At 46.0% G+C, this 24,676-nt stretch overlaps 1 protein-coding gene across 3 annotated transcripts in view; it reads left to right on the top strand.

The window, feature by feature from the left end:
- Nucleotides 1-1,545: 1,545 nt before the first annotated feature.
- Nucleotides 1,546-24,676, top strand: part of RELL1 (RELT like 1) — a 60,479-nt gene continuing 37,348 nt past the window's right edge. For 2 of the 3 annotated variants that reach the window (XM_040625165.1, XM_040625166.1), the window contains exon 1: nucleotides 1,546-1,763. In XM_040625165.1, the coding sequence (XP_040481099.1) occupies nucleotides 1,676-1,763 (88 nt within the window). In that variant the 5' untranslated portion in view covers nucleotides 1,546-1,675. The remainder of the gene's footprint in view (nucleotides 1,764-24,676) is intronic. The other variant, XM_040625164.1, reaches the window with a different exon arrangement.

A 24,676-nucleotide genomic window follows, 5' to 3' on the forward strand; every position in this document is an offset into this window, starting at 1 on the left:
CAGACGCTTAACCGCTGTGCCACCCAGGCGCCCCTACCATCTTGAAATTCTTAACACTTTTTGAACAAAAGGCCCTGCATTTTCATTTGACACTAGGCTCTGCAAATTATATAGCTGGTTCTGGCTACAACTTATAGTTTACAGTTTAATTTCTAGGCCCAGGACTCTCTCCTTTTTTAAGTTAGAAACCAACAGGCCCTTTTCCCTCTGCAGCCATTCTCAGTTTTTAGGGTGGTGTAAAACCGCTTCCCCCTCCAGACTGCAGGATGTGCCCACAACTGCGCACAGGACACACAAGGGCGGGGGCTCGCATCCCTCAGCCCCAGCTATCTGTAGTGGCCGAAGCTTCTGTCCTGGGGATTCCCACTTCGATGCCTGTGTTTGTTTAAGAGTCTCCATTGGGAGGACTCAACAAGAAGATAAATAGTCTTTTGAAAATTGGAAGGTGACAGTCAAGCCAAGGAAGAGAAAACCCCCAGACCTCACCTGCCTCACCATGCCTGTGACCTTGAGCGTCACTGAAGGACTGACCAGCTGGCTTCAGGGGTCTCTCAAGTGCAGTAAAGAGGGAACTACTCAGAAAGACTCCTGTCTAATCTGTGCACGTGATGATTCAACTTCAAAGCCACTTCCGACTCTTCGTGTGTGTGGTCATTGAGCACGGCGCTGAGGGCACAGCAGTGAGCATGTTAGACCAGTTAATTCCCGTTTATCACAGTCCCGTGGGTTTACTCAACGGCTGGTGGAATGGGGGTACCACTCAGCTCACAGAGCTGACGTGAGGATGTAAGGAGATTGTAAGTGACGAGGCACTTAAAGAGCTATTCCGTGAAAGTATTTGCAAAGTGCAATATGGGCATACGATTTCAAAAAGAAAAGCAACTTGTTCCTGCAGGTATGTGTAGGTTTATTCCCCAAAAGGAGCAGCTTAAAGGAAACAGGAGATCAGAAGAAATTTAAATGATTTGCCTTTTCTCCTCAATTTTCAAACAGTGAAACTTCACGTACAGCGCAGCGCCCCTCTCTGGAAGAGTCACGGAGGGGAATGCCAGCTGTATAGAAATGCCAACGAAGAATTAAGATCGCGCCCACTCCGATGATGGTCAGGCCATCTAGAGCTTCCTTCCCCGCTCTCCCTCTTCCTCTTCCTACGCCCGCCTGCTCTCAGCGAAGGGCAGGATGAGCCGCGAAGACCCTGCCCCCTCGCCTCGCTCCCGCGCAATCCCCGAGTCTGCGCTGAAGCCGGACTCGGAAACGAAGCGGGCGCGGCGAGAAAAGGCGGGGCCAGGCAGAAGTGGGCGTGACCGGAGGAGGAGTGGTCGGACATCGGTGGGCGGGACAGGAGGGGCGGGGTCATGGCCTAATCCGGGCGGCCGAAGCTGAGGTCGAATTTAGAAAGGAAGCGGGCGCCGCGGGGCGAGGCGGGGCCAGGCTGGGATGGGCGGGGGCAAGGGCGGGGCCACGGGTGGGGCTGTGGCGGAGCCCGGGGTTTGGCGGGGAGAGGCCGGGCCGAGCCGGGTGGGTGGGGCCGGAGGGGAGGGTCCTTTACGGGGCGGGGTTCACAGCGCGCGGGGGCAGAGCCCTGCTACTCTGTCCGCTGCGGGCTCCCGAGCTGCACTGCCTGCCGGATCCCGGGACGCGGCGCCCGGGGGGTGGAGGGCGAAGGAACGCGGCGATGGCCCCAGGGGAACTCTCGGGGTCTGCGGTCCTGGCAGCCGCTGTCTTCGTGGGAGGCACCGTGAGTTCGCCGCTAGTGGCCCCGGGTGAGTGTCCCATCAGGGCCTGGGCGCTCGGGAGGAGGCAAGGGGTCCGGACGGCAGCCCCGCTGCGCCCTGAGCTGCCCTTGCCCTGGCACAGCCGCGGGATCCCAACGCTGAACATCTGGCTGTTGGAGGGTGGCCCGGGCCGGGTGCGGCGCGAGGCGACGGCTCCCGTCCCTCCCTTCCCGCTTGCCGGGGACCCGCCTTCCCTCCTCTCTCCCGCTCCTCTGACGACCTGTTACCCCTAGCCCGCCCTTCTGAGCTATCCGGGGTGTAGGGACCGGGCCTGGTCTTGGCTTCCTCCCGAGCGCTTCCCGCCGGGCTGCGCACCTTGAAGCCCCGCGGACCCCTTGCAGCGCTTGTCCTCAAAAGCCCCACAAGCGGAAGATCGACACAAGCGACCCGGTGCGTTGTCGTAGCTAACCCCCCCCAACTTTGTTTTATATTTTAAGACCTTGGGGAGTTCCATTTCTTTCCTTTCCAAGTTTTCATTGAATTTAGTGTTTGATGGATTCTTGTAACAGGTTGGGGCTTTCAGATGTCTTCCCACATTTCCTGGATAAATCAGGCTTGGAAAAAGGGAAGGCGCGTTTGTAAACTTACATTTTTTTCTTCTTTGAGTCAATTCCTGTCACCACAAAGGAACCTTCTGTGGTCAGAGCAGGAAGCCACCAGCAGAGACCATAAAGTGTTGTCTTCAATGACGAATTTGGAGCAGGAGTTTTTAATTGAAACCTAAGAGGAGGTGTAACTTTTACAGAAGTCCAGTCTCACACTCTTGTTTTTACGGCTGTAGACCCCAGGGATTCCTTGCCACCGGTTTCCCTCTTAATTGCCACTTTACAGCACTAGTTAAAAAAAAATAATAAACGCATACCTTCTTGGCCAATTGGGGTTACCACAGCCTGGAATCTTACGTCAGCAAGCTCTTCCAAGCTTGAGCGGCTCCTCTTCACGTCCAAATAATAAGCATCTGGAAGCCTTCCAACAGTGACTATCTCCTCCATAAAAACACATACACTGCTCTTTACTCCTGAGAAGATTCCAATCGCTTACAGTTTTTAAACTGGCTTATCACTTTGGCCTTCACTTTTTCAAAGAACACAGAACACCTTAAGAAGGGAACAGGATGGAGAATATGTCTCCTGAGCCTTTATTAGCAGACCCATATTTCCTTCAGTTATGCCTCCTGGGGAAATGGAAGCTAGTGACAGGTATTACTGGATGGGAGATTTTGGTTTTCCCCCTGTGTTTCAATGCTGAGACAAGCAGGTGCCTCACTGGGTTCAAATTGGACTCAGGGTTGTAGACAGTACTTAGAGAGCAAGTCACTTGCGCCAGAATTTGAATAGCTTAACCTGGGAGTAAAATTGTTAAGGAATCAACACTGGATGCATGTAATAGCCATCAGCCAGGGATGTCCATTCCTGCGGTAAGTTTGTGTTTCAATGGCTCTCTGAGCGACACTCAGCTCTCAGGTCTGCCATGTGATGAAAACAGTTCTCATCAAGTTGCAGAGCGACATTTTTTTGCTGAAAGTTTACCATTGAAGAAGAACAAAGTATCTAAAAAGGAAAGAGTACTGAGTACAAAGCTGCCAGTGTGACTTGAGGCCTGTATGAAGAAAAGATGTCCTGACCAGCTAACATCGGGTCCTCTTGAAATCTATGACGGTATTAATATTTGTAGGGATTGTTTTAGGAAAGGAGGGAGAAGGAGCTAGGCAGCAGTGTTGAGTGCTTGCTGTATGCCAAGCTTTCAGCTGGGCACTTCACATGCTTTCTGTACACTTATTTCGCAGAGCCTTATGACGTTCTTATTGACGGTGAGGCACTGAGGCCCAGAACAGTTAAATAATTGGCCCAGTCACATAGCTGATGTATCAGTCAGCATTCAGTCAGAGAAGCAGAACCAGTAGGAAGTGTGTGTGTGGATCTTTATATCTGTCTTTGATAACCTAGCCTGCTTGATTCCAAAGTTCTTTCTCTCTACCGTACCCCACTTCTCCCCAGAGAGAAAATAGAACAGAAATCAACCTCAACAGTCTTGTTGAGATTCTAAGATAGGGAGTGTAGGACATCCTAAAATTGTAAGCATGTGGTTGGCGGAAGTTGGGAAGCAGAGAAAAGGACAGATAACTTCATAGTGGGTAGTGACAATGTCTCTTTCTCTTCCTGCCTACTAGAAGAATCTCATTAAACTTCTGTCTCTTAGAAGCAGCATTTGAAACTGTATACCACAGGCACCAGAAGGGATGATTTTCCACATCTTGGCTTATTTATGCCCTTAAGGTCTCTGGTTACTCAACCTTTGGGCTTATTAGTTTCTCCACCAGACAATGGACTTGGCCTTCAAGAAAGGAGTGGGTGGAAAAGGTTCGGGGGCTGGTGAAGAGAGAATGGCACTCTCCTAGAGCTTTGTGGGCTTCCATCCAGCCTCCTGACTCCTCATCTGATGCTAAAGATAAGCTTTATTAAATTCTGGGTTCTCCTTCGGCCAGGTAGCGGCTGAGCTGTGCGGCCACTTAATAGCATAGTCAGTGGGCAGAATGTTTTGAGCAAGCATCCTGAGAGCTTAGGTTTCCATGTCCAAATCTAATTTAAAGAGGAAATGAAAAATTTGAGACGTGTCTGTCCTTCTCTTCTCCCCCTTTTGCCTCCCTAAAAGAAATTAATCAAACAGATGATATGGGAGTTTCAGTAGTTGAATTCAAATGAGACAGGCCAAAGCCCCAGGCAATAGAAAAAAAATTTCATTGTTACTTTTTAAAGAATTTGGCTCTGATGTTGAAGTTTGCTTACATGTTAAGACAAAAGAGAAATTATTTAAAACTGACAAAAAATGATTTAAATTGTCATGGGTGAAAACTATTCTGTTGAGTGGTTTCTAATTATTTTAAGGCACGTCAGTAATTGGTAAAGATGTGGTGGGCTCCTGATAGGTAGAATAAGGAGTCTGGTGTGCCAACAAGGAGTAAAATTGGAATTAGAGTTCGTTCATTGCAGACACTTCACTCTTTTTGGAGGAAGGAATGCAGCATTCGTTATACCTGTTTTGTGGCAGGCTCTGATCTAAGTACTCAGATCATTTAATTTTTCAACACCCTGTCAGCTGTGTGGTTTTATTCCTGTATTTATAGATGAGGAAATGGAGTATCTGAGAAGTTAACTTGAAAAAGTCATTCAAATGTTTAAGTTGGATTTTGACCTTGAGTCAGATCTGTTTACTTCTGAAGCCTGTTCTTATTAGTAAGTCATTTTGGTTCTCTTGCTAGTGAGAAATTTCTTTTTACTCGAAGATTTTTATAAAGAATCACTGAGTAATAGGCTAACGGCAAGATAGAGTGGAAAGAGCACCAAGCTCTAAGACAGCCCTGGACTGGAAGTCAGGGAGAGCCCCTGCCACTTCGGGGAGTGTGGCTGTCTATGACTCCATTTTCTTTCCTGTAAAATGGGTATGTGCCAGCTCCTATCATTATCTGCCTTACAGACTGCCAGCGAGCATCAGATGAGCTGCTGTCTCTGAAAGGTTTTTGCAAATGGCCAAGTGGCATATCTCTTATCCTTTATACTGTTTCTTTCTGGATTTCTTCCCCCTGGTGTCCATTAGGCTGGACTTAAAATGTCAGCCAAATTGTCTAATAAATGTAGACCACACGTCCTAGAAGGTTGTCGTTCTGCGGGTGGCGGTGGTTTTGCAAAGATAGGTTCATTGTATGTTTGTAAAAGCCCAGAGTGACACCTCAGATTCATGAATTTGCTGCCATTGACCGGGAGTTAGGTAGACAGGCCTTCTTTTTCCATTTCCCTTCAGCTAAAATACAGTGCTCTTGGTCCTTTTGGAAAATTCTCCCAAAGATTTAAAGATTTAAAGGGAAGACAATCACCCTTTGATCTTGTTACTCCAAGGCACTTGCCACTGTTAGTGCATTTCCTTCTAGTTTTCTATTTTTTTGCTTGGATAGGATCATAATGCAAATATAATTTTGTAGCCTGTGTTTTTCTTTTTTCTTTCTTTCTTTCTTTCTTTCTTTCTTTCTTTCTTTCTTTCTTTCTTCTTTTTCTCTTTCTTTCTTTCTATATTTTATTTATTAGAGAGAGAGCACAAGCAGAGAGAGTGGCAGAGGGAGAGGGAGAAGCAGACTCCCTGCTGAGCAAGGAGCACCCCCCACCCCCAACACAGGACTCGATCCCAGGATTCTGGAATCATGACCTGAGCCAAAGGCAGCCTTTTAAGTGACTTAGCCACCCAGGCGCCCCTCAAATGAATTGTTTCAATGAATATATATGTGTAAGGCTTTGTCTAGATATTGATGATGTCCATTGAAAATGAGTTCTTGGGAAGGCAATGTTGGGGTCAAAGGTATTCATGGTTTTGAGGCCCTTGATGACACACCAGTATTGGTGGTCTGAAGGTTGTCCCAGTTTACTTCTCACAGCAGTGGTTGAAGGACTCACTTTTCACACCGTTGGCATTTTCTCAGAAAAACACATTTGCTAATTCGTAAGGCAGATAGTGGTACCTTGACTGTTTTAATTTGTATGTCTTTGATTACTGGTAGGCTGACTATGTTTTCTACTATTTGAGCCATTTGCACATGCCTGTAGTCCTTTTTGGACAATTCTGAAGTCTGAAAAGCTCTGAACACCAAAAGTTTTTTGAAGTTTTTTTGCATACCCCATGGGTGGTAAAACCTAACCAGAACCAATATGAGATTCTATCGTATGTTCATTTCACTTAGTTTGAATATTGCTGAATTTTACTGCAGTAATCTCAATAAATTTGATTTCCGAGTGTTACATAATGTGTGCTAAATGCATTGCATTACCTCTCTAGAATCACAAAAGTCTGAATTCCGAGGCCCGTCTGACCTCCAGGGTTTCAGGTGGAGGATTTTCGTCCTGCATTTCCTCTTGTATGACTCATTTGTTCTGGTCTGTGGGCAGCCGGATATACAACTGCTTAAACTAGTAAAATAGCCTATGGATAAAAGGAACTCCTCAAGTGAGTGGCACCTTGCGAAGAGAAGCCCTATTTTGGTATCCTAGTGTGGGATCTGCTAAAATCAAGATACCTGGGCAAAGCTGAGGTTTTGTTTCTTCTCGGCGGCTTTGGGGATGGATGCTGGCTCTAATGGCAACTTCATGGAGAAGCCCGCTCCGTTTCTTCTCTGCTTTCCTCTGCCAGGTACTGACACGGCTCTCTTTGTAAGGGAGGAAAAAGCCAGGTTCTGCCCAGGGGCTTTTTGGGGAGGGACGGACGGATAGAAGGTGACAGATACCCCAGGCAGACCGAGTTTCTGTGCCAGTCATCTCACCTTGAGAATACTTTTACCAAACTCTGTGGAACTCAGGGCACCTGGTTTTCTGTTGCTCCTTCGCCATCCCTCAAGGCCCCCACCTTCTTGTCTTTGTTCATCCCAGGATTCTTTTTTTTTTTTTTTTTAAGATTTTATATATTTATTAGAGAGAGATAGAGATAGGGAGAGAAAGCACAAGCTGGGAGGAGAGGGAGAAGCAGGCTCCCCGCTGAGCTGGGAGCCCAACCTGGGGCTTGATCCCACAAGACCTGAGCCGAAGGCAGACGCCTGACTGACTGAGCCACCCAGGCGCCCCGCTCATCCCAGGATTCTCAACAGCTGCAGCTCTACCAACTCTCCCCTCTAGTCACTCCGTTTGCACGCTCCTGTGTATATGCATTCCGACCACGAAATAAAATGCCATTGTACGGAGGGAAAACAAAATCTTTGAACCACTTTCCTCACCTGTATTAGGGAGAAAATATGGTGGAGTTGCCTCATGGGGTTGTTGTGACAATTACAGGAGCTAAAACATGAGATTTCGTGGCACAGCTTTTGGCACATAGTAAGTGCCAAAAAAGTATATTATTATTATTTTGTCCTGAACCAAGTACTCACCAACCACCACTATCCAGCAGACAAAGTTCCTCACTGCTCCAGCATTTTCCTTTCAGGGCCTCTGCTATTGCCTGTGGCATCCCCTATCTCATCTAGCTTCCCAGCCCTAATGAGGCTGGTTGTGTAATGGCAGGGGTGGGGATTGAGGAAGCAATGTTGGGCAGCACCTGAGGCCGCAAGCGGGGAGGAATTAGGGACCAGTGGGCTTGGCTGGGAGTCCTCTTGGGATGCAGGGGATATGTGGGGCTGAGCCGTCAGCTACTGAAAATTAGGCAAGGAAGGAGAGAAAGACAAATGGAAAGAAACCATTGCCTTTATAAGGGTAGAATGTGACACTTTGTTTTGGAAGAGTTCTGGAAGATTCTTGAGTTACCCGGTTATCTCTAGGCAGTTGATCCAAAAGTATAGTCATAAAATTTTGACAGTGTTCTCCTAGGATTTGATGTAATTATTCTCCTGGCATACTTTGTGATTATTCAGGGTTGGACTGAACATTGTTCCTCTTCTCATCGCTGACTTGTGAATGTTGTGTTGAAGTAGAATCTTAGGATGAATGTGGTTTCATAAGAAATAGATTTAGTCTTTGCCCCCAGTTCCTGACACAAAGCTCCTCAAACCCTTAGAAGTTCCCAAGTGGTAGGAATGTCTTTTGTCATTCATGAGGGGCCCCCTTGGATCGAATGCTCTGGACTCAGGGTGGTACCCTAGGTAGCCTCAGGATGGGGCTGGTCCTCTGAAAGGCCATGTGATTAAAGGATTGGAACTTACAGTCTCACCCACCAACCTCTGGGAAGGGGAAGAGTTAGCGGGGAGAGCTTCTGATTAAGTACTCTCTTGAACAACACGACTTGATGAGCCCCTGGGTTGGTGAACGCCTGAAGGTATGTGGAGAGTAGCACATGTAGAAAGCACGGACGTTCCACATCCTTTCCACACACCTTACCATACGCGTCTCTCCTATCTGGTTGTTCCAGAGCTGTATCTTTTCTAATAAACCGGTGATCCAGTAAGTCAAATATTTCTCTCAGCGTTGTGAGCTGCTTTAGCAAATTAATTGTACCCAAGGAGGGGGTTGTGGGAACCTTTGATTTATAGCCTGTGGGTCAGAAGCACGAGGTGACAACCTGGACTTGGAATTGGCATCCAAGGTGGGGGGAGGGGCAGTCTTGTAGGACTGAGCCCTTAACTTGTGGGATCTGATGCTCTATCCAGGTAAATAGCCTCAGGATGAAATTATTGCTTGGTGGTGCTGGGAAAAACACATATTGGAATGAGGAAGTAGAATTCTGTAGCATTAGGGCTGGAAGGGACAGTGACCATCTCCTCAAAGCTTATTTAGCAACTGAGGATACTAAGTTGGCCCAGCCAGGACCTAAGCGGGTTCCTTTACTCAGTCTAGCACTCTTCCCATTGCATTAAAGCTGCCTGTCCACTGAAGTGGCCCTCATTTTGCTGACAAGGCTCCTTGGTCCACATTTGCCCTTGGTCCTCATGGTGGTTTCCCAGCTCTCTGGATCTGGGTGAGCAGGACTGGAGATGCATGACTTTGGCTGACTTATGGAATGACTGTGGTGTTTTTAGCCGTAAAACCTTAGAGTCAGAGGGGATTTTGGTGGTCATCTTGTAATTAACCCCCTTTCTTTGCAGATGGGGAAACCGAGCCCTGAGGAGTTCAGTGGCCTGTGGGAGTCAGGAACAGCATTAGCCTGGCTAGAGCATACCATTAGGTTTGGTGAGGGAGGGCCTGTGTATGTGTCTTGGGCACTGTCCACGGCTAAGATCCAAGCACAGGACCTAGAACAGAGCAGACACTTAAATACTGGAAGGAAGGAAGCCAGAGTTGGAATCCAGGTGTCTGACTCGGCTTTTTGTTTACAATAAAGTGAAGGGCTAGGCTTTCCAATATTCACCCACAAATATTAGCTATAGTCTCCTCTCTCCATCCCTGCTTGAATTAATAAGAGGCTGTTTTGTCCGCCAGCTTCTATGGGCCATTTTGTTCCCAAAGCCTGAGGTGGAAATATCTGGTCATTGAGGAAAAAAAAGAATGACAATAAAGTAAGCAAGTACTGCTTCATCAGGTGAGTATGGTAGGACATTGCTATGTTTGGAAGTGGTGGTGAAAATTTTCAAAGCAAAAGTTTTCAAAACCCGAATCCATTCATGAAACTGTTTTCAAAGGTGAACGAAATCCAGTTGTGTTTCTAGAATCAGTATACCAAAGGCATCTATTAATGTGTGTCTATTATGTTCCATAATACTTTATATCTTTCCTTTATGCCTTTGTTTCACAGGTTAATTCTTGGATATGTCTATTAATTCAGCAAATGTTAGTCAAGTGCCTTACTATGCGCAAGGCGCTGGGGATGAAGGGATGCAAACAAAATAGATTGAGTCTCTGCCTTTCGGGAGCTAGCAGCTTCTCTGGGAAGATGGTAAAACCAGCAATAATGATCAAGTATCTTTAGTATGTGTGGCACGTGGCCCAAGTACCTAACCTGGGGCTGTGGGTGGGATGAGAGGCCAGTAAAGGTTGAGCAAGACTTTCGGGAGGAAAGGAAGTTTTAGCTGATACTGGTGAAAATGTTGGCATTAGCGAGGTGAAGAGAACGAGTGGTCAGTGGAAGAGAGGAGGCGAGAGGTCTGGTTAAAACACAGATGGACCACTGGGCACCACCCCAGAGTGCGTGAGTCAGTAGAGGTGGGAAGGGAATGGAGGTTTTGCTCCCTTCCTACATGTCCCAGGTGATGCTGCTGGAGTATCATACCTGAGTGGTGAAGAAATAGGGGCTGTGTTTCTCTCTTTTTTTTTTTTTTTTAAAGATTTTATTTATTTATTTGACAGAGATAGAGACAGCCAGCGAGAGAGGGAACACAGGCAGGGGGAGTGGGAGAGGAAGAAGCAGGCTCATAGCGGAGGAGCCTGACGTGGGGCTCGATCCCAGAACGCCGGGATCATGCCCTGAGCCGAAGGCAGACGCTTAACCACTGAGCCACCCAGGCGCCCCAGGGGGCTGTGTTTCTCTTAACCAGGAAATCCCTTCCCTCTTCACTTGCTGTCCACATCCTATTTTCCCCGCTATCCTTCAAGCTGAGATCAAGGGTAGCACTCCCAGGAAAACTTCCCTGGGTTTTGCCTCTGATTCTAACTCCTGGGAGTGGACGTGTGGAGTCCATGAAGTCCTGTAGCATCGTTCTGTGTGATTAAACATGAAATTCTGTGCAGTTGTTCTCACTGTGTGTGTCAGACCAGTGCTCCTTGGGGCAGCAGAGCAGAGAAGACATGCTCCTCTGTTTCCCTACTTGATCAGATTCTCGCAAGCTCTCTGAGGAGCGGGCTGCTGTCTTCTCTGTCTCGCAGAGATGAGGAAACAGATTTACTGCGGCATCACCAGGGTGAAGAGAAGTGAAATGTCTCACTCACGTCACAGAGGAGGGGAAACCGCAGCTAGACGGATGTTCCTTCTCCAGTGTTCTCTAACAGTATTATATGAAATTGTAGGCACTGTATGCTCAGCACCACAGGTAAAAGAAAGGTTGTAGATTTAATCTTTTTTTCCTTTTTTTCCCCTTTTTCATCGTAGGTCCGTCTACTTACAGAGGAAACAAAGGCATGAGAAAGTGAATGTAGATTTTGCTTTTTAGTGGAAAATGGGTTGTTTTTTAGGAATTGTCCTTTTGTTTTTGGAGTAGACCTTGGAATGGAGTAATTCAATTTACATATCATTAGGTTTATAAATGAATTTTTAAAAGTTTTGGCATGAGGGGGGATATTAAGGAAAAATGGACTTCAGTTTCCTAAAAAGACACAAATTAGACAATTATGCCATTACCTTCTTAACAGGCCAGATAAGTTTAGCTGGGTGGTTGAAGATTTATAAAGAACCTATACATAAAATGTCATGTGATAGGTAGAGTTAAAAAAACAAACAAAAAAACCTTTTCACTATCAGTAACATGCCTTCCTCCCCCGTGCAAATATAAAGACATAACGTGGTTCTGTGAGATTCTTGTAAGAGGCGGCAGCTTGAAGAATTCACTGGGCTTTCTGTCTCACAATGTAACTTGGGAACGCTAATTTTCAAACGTTCTAACAGCTCTTCATAGCTGGAAGTCTCCAGCACAATCGTGTGAATTATCTACATTATAAAAACAGCAGCCCGGAATTTCCTGGCATTGGTGAACTGGCAGATGGCTTAATGAACAGGCATTCCTTCATTTTTCTTCGCATGTTTGTGCCATATGCGTGTAGAGCCTTAATTCCTTTGCGGCTTCCTCAGTTCTTTCCAACGTCCTCCTCCGCTATTAAAGGCAAAACACAAAACAAGCATGGCTAGAAGCGAGAGGCATTGAAGATTGCTGGAAGCTAGGTGATACAGAGCCAGGAAGCGGGGTTCTGAGGGTAGAGTCTATTTCCTACACAGCATTGCCAAGTTAGTGTCTTAATAGTCTTTGCAGGTGAACCAGGTAGATACTCCCTACAAGCAGTGTGTGATTCATTAAAAAACAAAGGGCCTTATTTGAGATACTATTAGGTGTTGTGTAGGTATGTAAATTAAAAAAAAAAAAAAAAAGCTTGGTTTCTGTCCTCGGCAAACTTGTGATTCAGAAGGGAAAGATAAGCTCTGAGTACAAATCATTGTAGAATAGTGGAGAACGAGTTTGGTACAATCCAAGAACTACAGAGTGCTTCGTGGGATCCCAGAAGAGGGACTTGCCTTCTGATAAGAGAGGTGGAAAGGACTTCAACATGCTGGAAGCCTGGCATTGTAAGTGGACCCTAAAGGGAGTAGAGGGTTGCCGGGCCAGCACAAGGAACAGCCTATGCGAAGGTGTAGAGGCAGGACAGGAGAAGTCAGTGTAGACCGGGTTGCCGGGCCAGCACAAGGAACAGCCTATGCGAAGGTGTAGAGGCAGGACAGAAGTCAGTGTAGACCCGGTATAAACAGAGGGTTCCTCAATGAAAATTGCAGAGGGGAGGCTGAGGCGAGGCTGTGGAGCTCCAGAAACTATACACTTTATTGTGTAGGCAGTGGGGGAACTAAGGCGGGGTGGAGTGGAGGATGGGGGACTGGAAGAGGTCCACCAGCACTGGGATGTGATGGCAGAGGCTGAGCTCAGTAAGTCCCGAGTTTGAGACATGGCCCCGGTACCTCAGCAAGGCAGCTGATACAGCTGTTCCTCCTCGTTGTGTCCAAGTTGCTGCTTTGGAGAGACAGACAGAGACAGAGATGGGGGGAGGGGAGGACCAAAGGTTGGGGGACCGGGGGTGAGGAGAATATCTGTTCTTTATGCATCTCAGAATTGTTTGGCATAGAAGATGATAACATAGTTCTTTGGAAGTGATAGAAATATGACACATAGTGTATAGGTTTAATAAAATACCTCTGGCATACAGAGAAAAACAATTTTTCAAAGTTGAGGAGTGCTGGGAAGCTGGAATCATGAAGTAAGGGCCGCGTACAGTCTTGATGGTGTGAGGGCCAGGAAGTGTTCATTAATGGTGAAAGCTAGCTAATTGTGTGTTTGTTTTATGTTACAGTAAATCCTCTGAAATTGTACAAATCAGCTTGACTCGTGAATTCTTCATCGTTAAGCATTTGTTTTCAGAAGACTGTTGTGCATTTCTGTTTCTTTCCCCCCATTGTTGGTCAGGTTCTCATTGTTTTCGCTTTGCTTCAGGTCAGGAGGGCAGTGTTGGCCATCGATGTATAGAGCAGTGCCTTCAAATAAAACATGCAGATCAGCACTGGGGTGATTTTGAAAACCCTGCTTGGCTAAGGGCTTCATCTCCTTGTCATTTCTGACAAGTTCATTTTCTTCTGTCCCTTGTTTTTTTTACAATAATGTGACCAAGTTGATTTTGGGAGAGGAAAGTAATCTGCTTGAAAGTACTAGTATACATTAGGCGCCTATATATTATGGAAGTGGTAATTTCATAGACAGTGGAGGTGGTGTGACTTAGTTCCTGGGTGGGAGTGGGAAGGGAGAAGACAAAGAGAAAGAGAATTCTTTTGCTTCAACCATATGATAGTTGATCTTTTCCATGCTGTTCAGTGCTGTATCTTGATATATAAATGAGCAAAGACTCTAGACTTTGCTAATAATAAATAGTGTATTTGTCCCTGGTTCCTGGCACAGAACTCCTAAAACCCTAGGGATTTTTTGTGAGATAGGAGTGTCTTTTGTTATTCATAAGGAGCCCTTTATTATACCTGAGTTTATGCTAATGGATGACTCCGGCCCTAGATAGTTTAGGGATGGGGGCTGTTTGCCTGAGGAACCAACAACAGGATTAGAGGGTGGGAACTTTCAGTCCCGTCCTCTGATCTCAGGGAAGGAGGAGGGACTGGTGATTGAATTAATCCATGCCAGTGACTTAATCAATCATGCCTGTATGAGAAACTTCCATAAAAACTCTGAACTTAGGGATGTGCTGGGAGGGTGGTGTGTCTGGGGAAAGCGTGGAAGCACCGCGCACGACCCCCTTCCCCGCCCCCCATACTTTGCCCTGTGCATCTCTTTTATATCCTTTATAATAAAACTATAATCCTAAGTGTTAGAGTAAGTTGTTCCAGAAAATTGTCGAACCTGAGGAAGATCATGGAAATCCCTGAATTTGTCATTGGTTAGCGTGGGGACGCCATTTGCAGTCGGTGGCTGAAGTGGGGCAGTCTTGTGGGACTGAGCCCTTAAACCCGTGGGCTTGGCTCTAGCTCCAGTGGTTGGAGTCAGAATCGAATTGCACTGTAGGACACTCAGGGGGTGATGGAGAATTGGTTGTTGGAAAATGAAACAGTCAAGTCTTTCCTGTTTGGAAAAACCAACTCATGATATGAAAGCATCATGCCTGGAGGAACCTCTTTGAAATTATGGTGGTTTACTATTTAGATAAGGACTCAAAAGGCATTTAAAGAAATACAGGGGGAAAGAAAAGAAATTATCAGGCCAGTGCCTTATTGTTTATGTACTTACATTGTGTTTTATAGTGTAATAAAGTAGAACTTATACCACTGTGTGGTTTTCTTTGACCCTTCTGTCCTTGGTGTAACCCAGAGATTTCATAGCATTGTCTCTGCCTCCCGTCAGTGGAAATATCTAGTATGTAAATATTAGGGATTGCACTTACAAGTCATTTCCTAAGGGATTTCCAGAATTATGGTTTACCGCTACCACATTAATGTTACTGCTAGGTTGAACCATATGATATCACCAATATTTGACTATTTTTGACCTATAGTGACAATAGTTTGATATGGTTCAACCTAATAGTAACGAAGGTTTCTTATTGACTTATCTGCAGTTTTAAAAAAAATAACTGTGATTACCATCAAGACATTTTAGAAAATGCAAGAAGTAGAAAAAGAAAAAGGTACTTCCCATGTTCCACCAACAAAAGATACAAAACACTAAAAAGAAAACTAAAATAGCTTACAATCTTACCACACAGAGATAATTAGTTCATGGGATCATGTTAGCTCAAAATCCTGCTTTGTATTAACGTTTTTCAGTTACAGTTGATATAATTTTAGACAAAGAGGTATGGCGGAGCTGATCCCTTCACACGGATTGTTTCTATTGTTTTGAAAGTCAAAGGGAGGTTTAGGATTTCCGAGTAATCAACAATTATAACAGTGTTAAATGTGGATCAGAATGGCTTTTTGATTTTGCTTTTTATAAATGGTAGCAGGATTTTTTTTTTTTAATTTAGTACTGAATACCAAAAAATAGGTAGATCGACTTAGAGAATATAACTTAAATTCATTTTCCTTCCAAATGATTGGCTCACTAGGAAAAACCATTCTGTCGTTCTAGATTTATTATTGAATTAGATGAGTTAATGATTCCTTACAGATTGTCTACTTAAGACTCTAACTCAACTAGAGATGAGCTATGGATAATCCCATTTTGTGGAACTTTCCTGCACATCGGAGCTGTTAACTCACACTTCAGAGGCAGTAGAGCACAGAGTATGGTGTCCTAGAGCTCGGCTGCCTCGATGAAAATCTTACCTCAGCTACTTACCAGCTGTGTGACCTAATGCAAGTTACCTGACCTCTCTGTGCTCTAGTTTTCATATCTGCAAAATAGAGTGGAACCAATAGTTCCTGCTTCATAGGGTGATTGTAAGGGTTAAATGAGTTCATCCCTGTCACGTACTCCCAATGGTATTTATACAAAGTATGTATCAATACTTGAGTATTAGTAGTAGTATTTTTCTCTGGGTCGAACCCTTGGGGCTGGTTTTCAGAGTTCTTGTCTGAGTTTTGTGCGAGTGACCTTCACATTGTGTCTTCCCCTTAAACTCAGCTTCTCTATGTCTAGGGTTTTCCTAATTACTTCTGTTTACTCTTTCCCTCCTTTGCCTTTTTGCAAAGTGATCTTATTTTGCCTTTGATCTTATTTTGTCGTCCCCCTCGCCCAGCTTTGCTTTGCTCTTTCTCTAGCCGCCCTTGGGGAGGCTTCACATCCGAGGACTTCAACCCGGCCGCGACCTCGGTGCTCCACATTGACTCCTCTGGGCTTCCCGCTTCCTGTGTTCCCGGGAGGCCGGCCACGTGCCTGTCTTGCAGGAACCCTGCCTGCCTGAGTGTGACTAATGGGAAAATCCTGTGCGGAGGACTTTTGTAGCTTTCCGTTTAATCACACTCCTGTTCCTGTTCCTGGAAGGAAGGGAAGCGCGGGGCCGGCGTGGGGGTAACGGGAGCGGTGCCGCCGTCCCCCATCGGGAGCCCCGTGGTGGCAGGTGCTCCTCACCTGCGGGGCTTGTGCAGTGATGCAGTCCTGTACATTTAACACGGCCTCCTCCAGTGTGGCTCCCGGGGTTCGCGCCTTTTCCTACGTGTTGGTTTCGTTTCCCCAGGTAAGCTGTAAGCTTTGTGAGGCTAGCAGCCTTTACACTTGCTACCCCTGAGAACGATCGCCGCAGCGATAAAAACTAACATCTATTGGGCGCTTACTCTGTGCTAGGCAGGTGGGTAAACCCGAGTTCATCTCATTTAATGCTCAGAAACGATTCTCTTATTATCTACATTTTAGGGATGAGGAAACTGAGGCACGGGGACGCGAATTGACTTACTTGGGGTCACAGAGCTAAGAAGCAAGTCGAATGAACACAGTGCAGCTGAGAACAAGCTGGTTCCTACTTTTGCTTGCTTGCTCTTTCCTTTCCCTTCCTTTCCCTTCCTTTCTCTTCCCTTCCCTTTCTTTTTCCTTTCCTTTCCTTTCCTTTCCTTTCCTTTCCTTTCCTTTCCTTTCCTTTCCTCTTCTCTTCTCTTCTCTTCTCTTCTCTTCTCTTCTCTTCTCTTCTCTTCTTTTCTTTCAGCGTTGCCACAGACCTCCGTTCAGATCCTGGCCATTTCCCAGATGACTGATCTTGACTTCAATATTTTGTTCTTCCATGTCCCCATTTCTAAGATGGGTTTGGTAATAACACCTATCTCAGAATCATGACAATAAAAAAAAAGATAATGGGAGTAAAGATGCCTAGCACGTAATAAGCGCTCAGTAAATGTCCTCTGCTGTCAGCAGTTGGGGATAGAGTGGCTGACCCTCCCTGGTGAGCCCTAGAACTCCACAGGAGATAAGATCTACCTGCCTCCCAGCCTCTGCCAGTCTTCCTCCTTGAAGCCGTTGCTTCGCTCCAGCCCAGCAGCACCCCGTTGTTTTCCCACGTGGTTAGTTTGTGTTGTCTTCTGCATGGTGGTAACTACTTGGCTGAACTCCGACCCTGGCAGGGGCGGTTGTACCAGAAACCAGGGACCTAAATCCCAGAGCCCTGGTCCTCTGTGCCAGCTCCTTCTCTGTGAAGCTCTGGAGGAGACACTGGTTCCTAAGGGACCCCCTTTCCTCACCCTCGCTCTTGCTGTTTCTGCTGGAAACAGGCCAGCTGGGCTTGTCCTCTTCTTCCTAGTTGGTGGTTTCGTCCTGACACTTGCCGTTAGCTTTCTCCCGTAGTTTAAATAATTTCTAACCTCATCCCTGCTTGGCCTCTTGTGAGGAATGTACACGAACAGATCTGTTAGGAATTGCAACCCTGTGAAAAGTGGGCAGTGGCTTTGGTAAGGGTATGTAAACACCTCTCCTAATTTATCGTCCCTTCACGAATCTAGCAATTTGGAATGTAATGGAGTCCCATGAAAATCTAGTCGAGGGCCAATTCCCCAAGCTGGGCTTAGGAATGTGCTATTTGCAGCCTTCTTTGAATCTTTGCTAACGGCAACCTTCTTTTGATTTTGATGAGCACAGGGGCTTGCTGGTGTATTAAAATCTTTCAGAAAGGCTTTCCCCCACAAGTGTGTAAAAGCTACAGGCTATATCAGTTGTCCAGCTCTGAAAATAATCCATTTCTGTTTTTAAAAAACTGTCAGTATTTGGCAAATGAGTGTTTAAGTACACTGGACACTCTGTCCTACAAATAGCATCTTGACCAAACAGCTGATCAAGTTACAGGGAAAGTGGACACTCAGTTACCCAGGAGCCCTTCTGGAAGGGGATAGAGTCTGCTTTCCCAGTTTCACAGGTTCCATGTAGCAAATGGTTAAGGTGCTCGGCACCATGTTCCAGAACTGTGAGAGGGATGAAGGGGTGCAGAAACAGGACACCCTCCCTTCCACTTGGGGAGACAAGTGTGTTTGACTTAAACTGGGGTTTTTCTGTGAGGTTTTTTTTTTAAGGTTATATTTATTTATTTGAGAGAGAGAGAGAGAGAGAGAAAGAGCACAAGTAGGGGGAGGGGCAGAGGGAGAGGGAGAAGCAGACTCCTCACTGAGCAGGGAGCCCAACATGGGGCTCCATCCCAGCACGCTGGGATCATGACCTGGGCCGAAGGCAGAAGCTTAACCGACTGAGCCACCCAGGCGCCCCTTCCTGTGAGTTCTGTGTCACATTTGGGTTTCCTAACTTTGACCACAGTTGTATGCCCTGGTGATGTGTGTTGTAGTGAAGGGGGTTGGGAAGGTGTCAGCGGGTGTGAGTCGTGGTTCTTCTGTCTGGCTCATTTCTCTTCCTCCATCCAGTGATGTCATGTTAGGCCACTGATTTACTTGCAAAACGAGGATCTCATCCACCCTCTTGGCTACCCCCTTGGGATTAGAGGTTTCCATAAAATAATGAATGTAAAAGCCTCAAGTGTCATTTGGGTAGGAACGTGTATGGTATTTCAAGCTAATGTGTATGATCGAAGATTTTCCTCCTCCTGTCCCTTGCTTTCTTTGCCTTCCTCCCTTCCTTCTATTTCTGAAAGACTTGCAGATGCCACGTAACTAACACGGTTAGTACATATTATGTTTGTGTCAAACTATAGATTTGCTTCTAAGTACAATACTTACTAATAATGTGAAAACATACCTTTGTGAACAAGATGCTTTTCAACAGATAGGAAAAGGCTTTCCTTTCACCTTCATAGTTATAGAGGGGTAAAACAGTGTCATACTTTAGAGTGATCTTTTGTTTTTGCAGTGAAAAATTAATATTGGGTAATTTTATGCTATCTTTTTTAAAAAATGAATTTATTACAAATTTCATCTTGCTCTAGCTGGTTTTAATCATTTTTCATGAAGATGATTTTTACATTAAAAAAAGTTGCATGCAGATTTCAGTATTGATTGTACATACTAGGGTCATTTGGAGAAAAGCAGCCTTTTTTAGGGTTTAAGGGCATTACAGTGGGTGGATGTGGCCCTGGGCTCCAGCCCAGCTCTGTGATCAGCTGCTGATGGTTGAAGCTACCTGTTTACTGTGAGGTGTGTGTCACTAGATAAAACTGAAGGCTGCCTCCACTCTTCCAGGTCCTGTGAGACGGCGGCTAAGAGTGCAGGGCCCAGGGGGTAATGAGAGGACCTACCCTACAGATGTTGTGGAGATGAAATGACATTGTCCATGAAGCATCCAGAACAAACACTCAGTAAATGCTGCTGTTACAATTATTTTAATGTAGCAACTCATTCCTCAAAATATACCGCCTGTCACAAAGAATCTAAAGTGAAGATTAGATTTCTGAAGTTTCGTTGCTTTAAGGTCACTTCAAACAAATGACTTTTAAAAAATTCCATTACTTTCTTGTTTGGATATAATTTACAGTTTGAAAGGTGCAGAAGGGGAAAGTAAAAGTGTCTCTCACTCCTCTTCTCCAGCCATCCAGCCCCTCCACGGAAGAGAGACAGTGCTGTCAGTAGCCAAAGACTTAAAAATTTTAAAAATCCCCACCCTGGTGACACTGAAAATAGTGAAAGATGGAGGAGAGGCAGGGGAATGAGGAGACAGCAAAATGAGGAGGAGGGGGATTCATCTGGGGTGTGAACTGCAGAGCCCTGGACCATGAGCATTGCCCTTTCTCATACCCCTCTCTGCAGACCCCAAGAGGTACCCTGCTGCTCGGGGTCTCCTGAGGGCTCTTCAGCCTTCCCTGCCTTGGAGCTGTGGTTGGTGGCCTCCTGGCCTGTGTCCCAAGGCAGATATTGGCAAGTTGACCTTCCAGTCTGGGGTGGGGCCGGGTCAGATGAACTTTCTGTTGTCTTCTGAATGCAGACCATTGTTTGAAGGACTCTGGAAGCTTCAGGAATCATCCAGAAGTTGAGGTCCTTGGCTTCTTTTAAACAGTGGGATCCTAAAGTTAATACTCTCTCAAGGAGCAGCTATGGGGTTGTGGCTGTTGTCTGTGTTCAATCTTCTGACGCCCTTGGGGAATTGTGTTTGGTCAGGGAGTTCTGTAGCCTTTAGAAATAACTTTCAAATGGTGAATCCAACACAATTGTGGAGAATGCTAGGGACTTTCTCTGACTCTGCAAAGTTAGTTTTCCCCTTCTAGTTTCAGTTGAAACCTATGATGATAAATATTTACAGTATCTGTCATTATTTTTAAGTATCTTTGTTTCTTTATATTGACCTTCCCCTAGCTTCAGTCCTTTGTTCTGGCAGCTATCTGGGGTTCGGGAGTGATTCCCTTTTGCCCCAGTCTCCTACCTGTCAGGAATATTTGTTCCCTTTTTATCCAGCCGAATTCAGGTTTTCTTTTGAAACCTAATGTAAAGTCCCTTTTCTTCCTGAATCACACTAATTACTTCCCTTCCCACACCTACGATACATACACAAAGTACCCGGAGCTGAAGGACAGGTTGAGCTCTAAACATTGCTTCTTGAGTGATTGGGTTGGAAATTCAAATGCACTTTCCCATTAAAAATAATAATTAGGCTCCCGCAAAGGCTATTTAAAAAATGATAAAATGGGACTTGGTGAACTTTTAATAGAAAAGGTGAAAGAATCATAAAGTGGGTCCCCGTATCCTGACCACTTAGAGTCAACATTTTGCCATATCCGCTTGCCCACCCTATCTGCTTGGCTATCGGTCTACCTACTTCCTTGCTGGACTATTTGAAATCAAGTTGCAGACATTGTTACATTTTCTCCTTAAATACCTCTATGGTGCCTCTTGTGGGATTAAGGACTTCCTTCTACATAACCATAATACCATCGTTATACCTAAGAAAATAGACAGTAACGTCTCTGATACTGCCTTAACCCAGTTTCCTTAGTTGTCCTCAAAATATACTTTACGGCCGCTTTGCAAATTTTATTATTGATTAAAATCTTGAGCTAGGCTCCAGTCAAGGTTTACATATTGTATTTGGTTATTTTAGTTTCTAACGAAAGCTAACAGTTAGCCAAGTACTGGGGAAGGGAAGAAACTTTCTTGCCCCCGGCAGTATTTTGAAATCTTTGGCTACGGGTCCCTCCCTGTCTCCCTCTCCCACTCTTTGTGCCGGTCTCCAGATCCTGGGGTGCCCCCGCTGCCCTGAGCCCTCCATTTTTGGCATCTCCAGGGTGCAGCTGATCTCACACAGGTATTAGCAGAAACCTCAGGGACAGCTGCATTTTTCAGGGAACTTCTTAACTGAAGGCTTCCGTAAATCAGGGATTCCTAGCTGGGCATTGCTGATGATGCACGTTTTGCTGGGGGAAGCTGTCTAGGCCTCTGTCTGTTCCCCGAGTGGTCTTTGCTGTCCAGAATGATTTCTGGGCTCCAGGATCATGGGGGCACTTTGACAAAATAATGGTAACTGAGTGACTGTATGCCCTGGGAGGGATTTTGTGTCGCGGGTGGGTAGACTGGGCAGCTGCATCCTATCTGGATGTCCCCTCCCTGCCTGGTCACAGTTTCAGGGGTGGGGGGGTGGCTGTAGCAGCTGTTTATCTGGGAGCTGTTTAGAAGTTGGCAGCTGCCTGAAGTTTCACGACAAAGTTTAACACTTCTTTATCTACTGACTTCATTGTCTTCCCGGATCCCTATAAACTCATTTGCTCTCCCCTTATGTTTTAAGCTTTTGAAATTTGTCTGCATGAATGCCGTGTCTCGATAACTGGCATTGTCGGGGATGGTCTTAAAAGAGAAACTTGGGTTCTCTCTGTAGCCAAAAATAGAAGTCATTTGGGGATGATTGAGTTTGGTAGAATTGGTTTTGCGTTTGCCCCTTATATGCGTGTATGTAATTGATTTAAACTGCTCTTAAACCATTCACGTCATAAAGGAGGTGGTTTTGCAGACTCTGGTAGGTCTGTCCTGCTCATGGTGCGGAGGGGCCGCGTGTGGTCTGCTCGTGAGCACCGTCCTGGAGCAGCACCCTGCCTGGTTTTTGGCTGTGTGCCTTCAGGCAAGTGACATACCCTCTCTGAACCTGCGATTCCCCTTCTCTAAAAGGCTAGTACCCACCTCCTAGTGTCGTGACCATCTGACACCCTTGGGGCCCAGGGCTGACACTCGACCTATGTAATTCCGCCCTTCAGAGGTCTAATGCAATATGTTAATGTTTCTGCAGCCAACTCACTGAAATAGAAGTAAATAGCCTCATGTCAGATCAGAACAGGTTTTGCTACTGATGAGTTTGTCAGATTTGGTTTTGCTATGAAATGAATTATAAAAGCTTTTGGGATTTTGCCTTATGGACCCAAGAGGGTGGGTGGGCTTGTGTTCTGATCACGAGTCACACTTTGTGGATGGGGCTGGAGAAGCCTGGGAATGTGGAGAACCATGGAGAACCACTGGCTTTGGCTCATCCTTTTTCAGCTGAGCAAACTGAGATCCATAGAGGTACAGTGACTTGTTCAAGTCGCAGAGGTGGCCAGTAGCAAAACTGAATGAAGAAAAACCCTTTTAGGGAAGTGTCTGTCTATTGATCTTAGTAATCCAGACCAAAAATAGATTGTTCTTGGGCACTGCGATTTGAATCTTTGCTAAAAACAAAATAGGGTGTGTGTGTGTGTGTGTGTGTGTGTGTGTGTGTGTGTCTGTGCGTGTGTTTAAAAGCCATTTTCCAACCAAGCTTGGTGTGGGTTATCTACATACTAGCCAAGTGCCTTTTCCATCACAGAATTGTTGGGTCATTCTGCTGAGAAACCCTAGATTCTGAGAATGCATACCCTTTCCTGATAAAAGGGGAAGGATAGCTATCAGAACCATCAAAATGTTCCTTGGTTGGAACAAAGCTGCTTGGGAGAGGTCACAAGGACTTTCTTATCTGTAGTCTCTAGTTATTAGCTCCATCTTCCCCATTGTCTTGCAACCTCGAGCTATGCCCACTGGGTTTGAGGAATGCCATTTCCAAGCTATTCCTTCTCAGCTCCTGTGACCCCTGAGGTCAGTTGGAAATATAAGTATTATTTGGAAACAAGCTTAAAAAAACTGCTTTTGATTTTGGGGGTTGACCTGCAGCCATTCCTGAGCCCTCTTCCTCAGTTCCTTGGCGTCTACAAGCTTTTTTATACCACGTCTTCTTTTGTGACCTTCTTAATGGGATCTGGGCAGAACACAATACAGTTGAGTGGGTCCTCAAAATGCAGTGAATTAACCAAACCTGACCAGGTCTGGGAAAAACCCAAAGGAGTTTGATAAATGCTGGCTTGGGTTGAACATTTTTTTCTTGTAATGTTGTGGAAGGGAATCACATTTATCAGTGAGAGCCAAGAGCTTCCTGCTTCACTGGCTCTTGCTGTGGCCAGGGCGCGCTCGAGATGAGGCCACGGGCTTGTGTTTGAATAGGCTGAGTGGACGTGGGGTTATGGACTCTGTCGGGTGAGCCGTGATGTTGGAGTGGGGAGGGGGGTCAGCGATGGGGGCCAAAAAGCAATTTTGTAGTTGTTCATCCTGTAAACTGCTTTGGAGTCTGGTGTTGGACATTTTTGACACCTATCCTACTTCCTGCTGGGCTCATTGGAACCCATAGTTTTGAAGTTTGGGGAGCCTCGAATCTAAGTTGTGAAATATGAGAGCAAACCAGCATTTCTCATTTTAACAGAAGAGTCGCTAAGTGATGAAATATTGTCGAAAGAAAATGAATTAAAGTAGACCTTATGCAGGCATTTGTAGTTGCATGGTGCCCAGTCAGAAGCCCAGTTCTACGTGTGCAGAGACCAAGGCTTCCAGAAGGTAAGAGGAAACAGTAGAAATGCAGGCAGGAGACAGGCTGTCTGGTTTGAATCCAGGCACTGGCACGGAGTAGCAGTGTGACCTTGGGAAGGCTGCTCTGCCTTCCTGCGCCTCCTTTTCCCATCTGTAATGTGAGGACAGAGCTCTAACCATGTGCTGGGGTTATTGGGAAGACTCGGGGTTAGCTCAGTGCTGGCTCGTAAATGCTCCGTAAATGTGGTGGTTGTTGTTAGTGGTAATAGAGACACGAACTTCTCTGAGCCATACTTCCATCCCTTCCGGAACATCAGCTCACCCCAAACCATTCCCTTCCTTACCACGGCTCTGTCTGCTTTCTGTTTGGACTGTGCTGGTCCCCTGACTGTGCTGGGCTTGCCACCTTGTCTGGACTTCTCCGCACGGTTACCCAGGCCGGAGCATTGGGGTGCGCCTCTGGGCTGTGCCCTGAATGCCTGCCCTCTCCCGTCCCCTCAGTCTCTCCGCCAGGCCTCCCTGCCTCCGCGGGCTGCTCTTCTGCCCTGTGCCCCCCAGTCTCAACAGACGTCATCTCTTCTCATTTATTGTGAGAGAAAATGGAG

This window comes from Ursus maritimus, unplaced genomic scaffold (genome assembly GCF_017311325.1).
Source record: "Ursus maritimus isolate PB19 unplaced genomic scaffold, ASM1731132v1 scaffold_8, whole genome shotgun sequence".
Classification (NCBI taxonomy): Eukaryota; Metazoa; Chordata; class Mammalia; order Carnivora; family Ursidae; genus Ursus; species Ursus maritimus.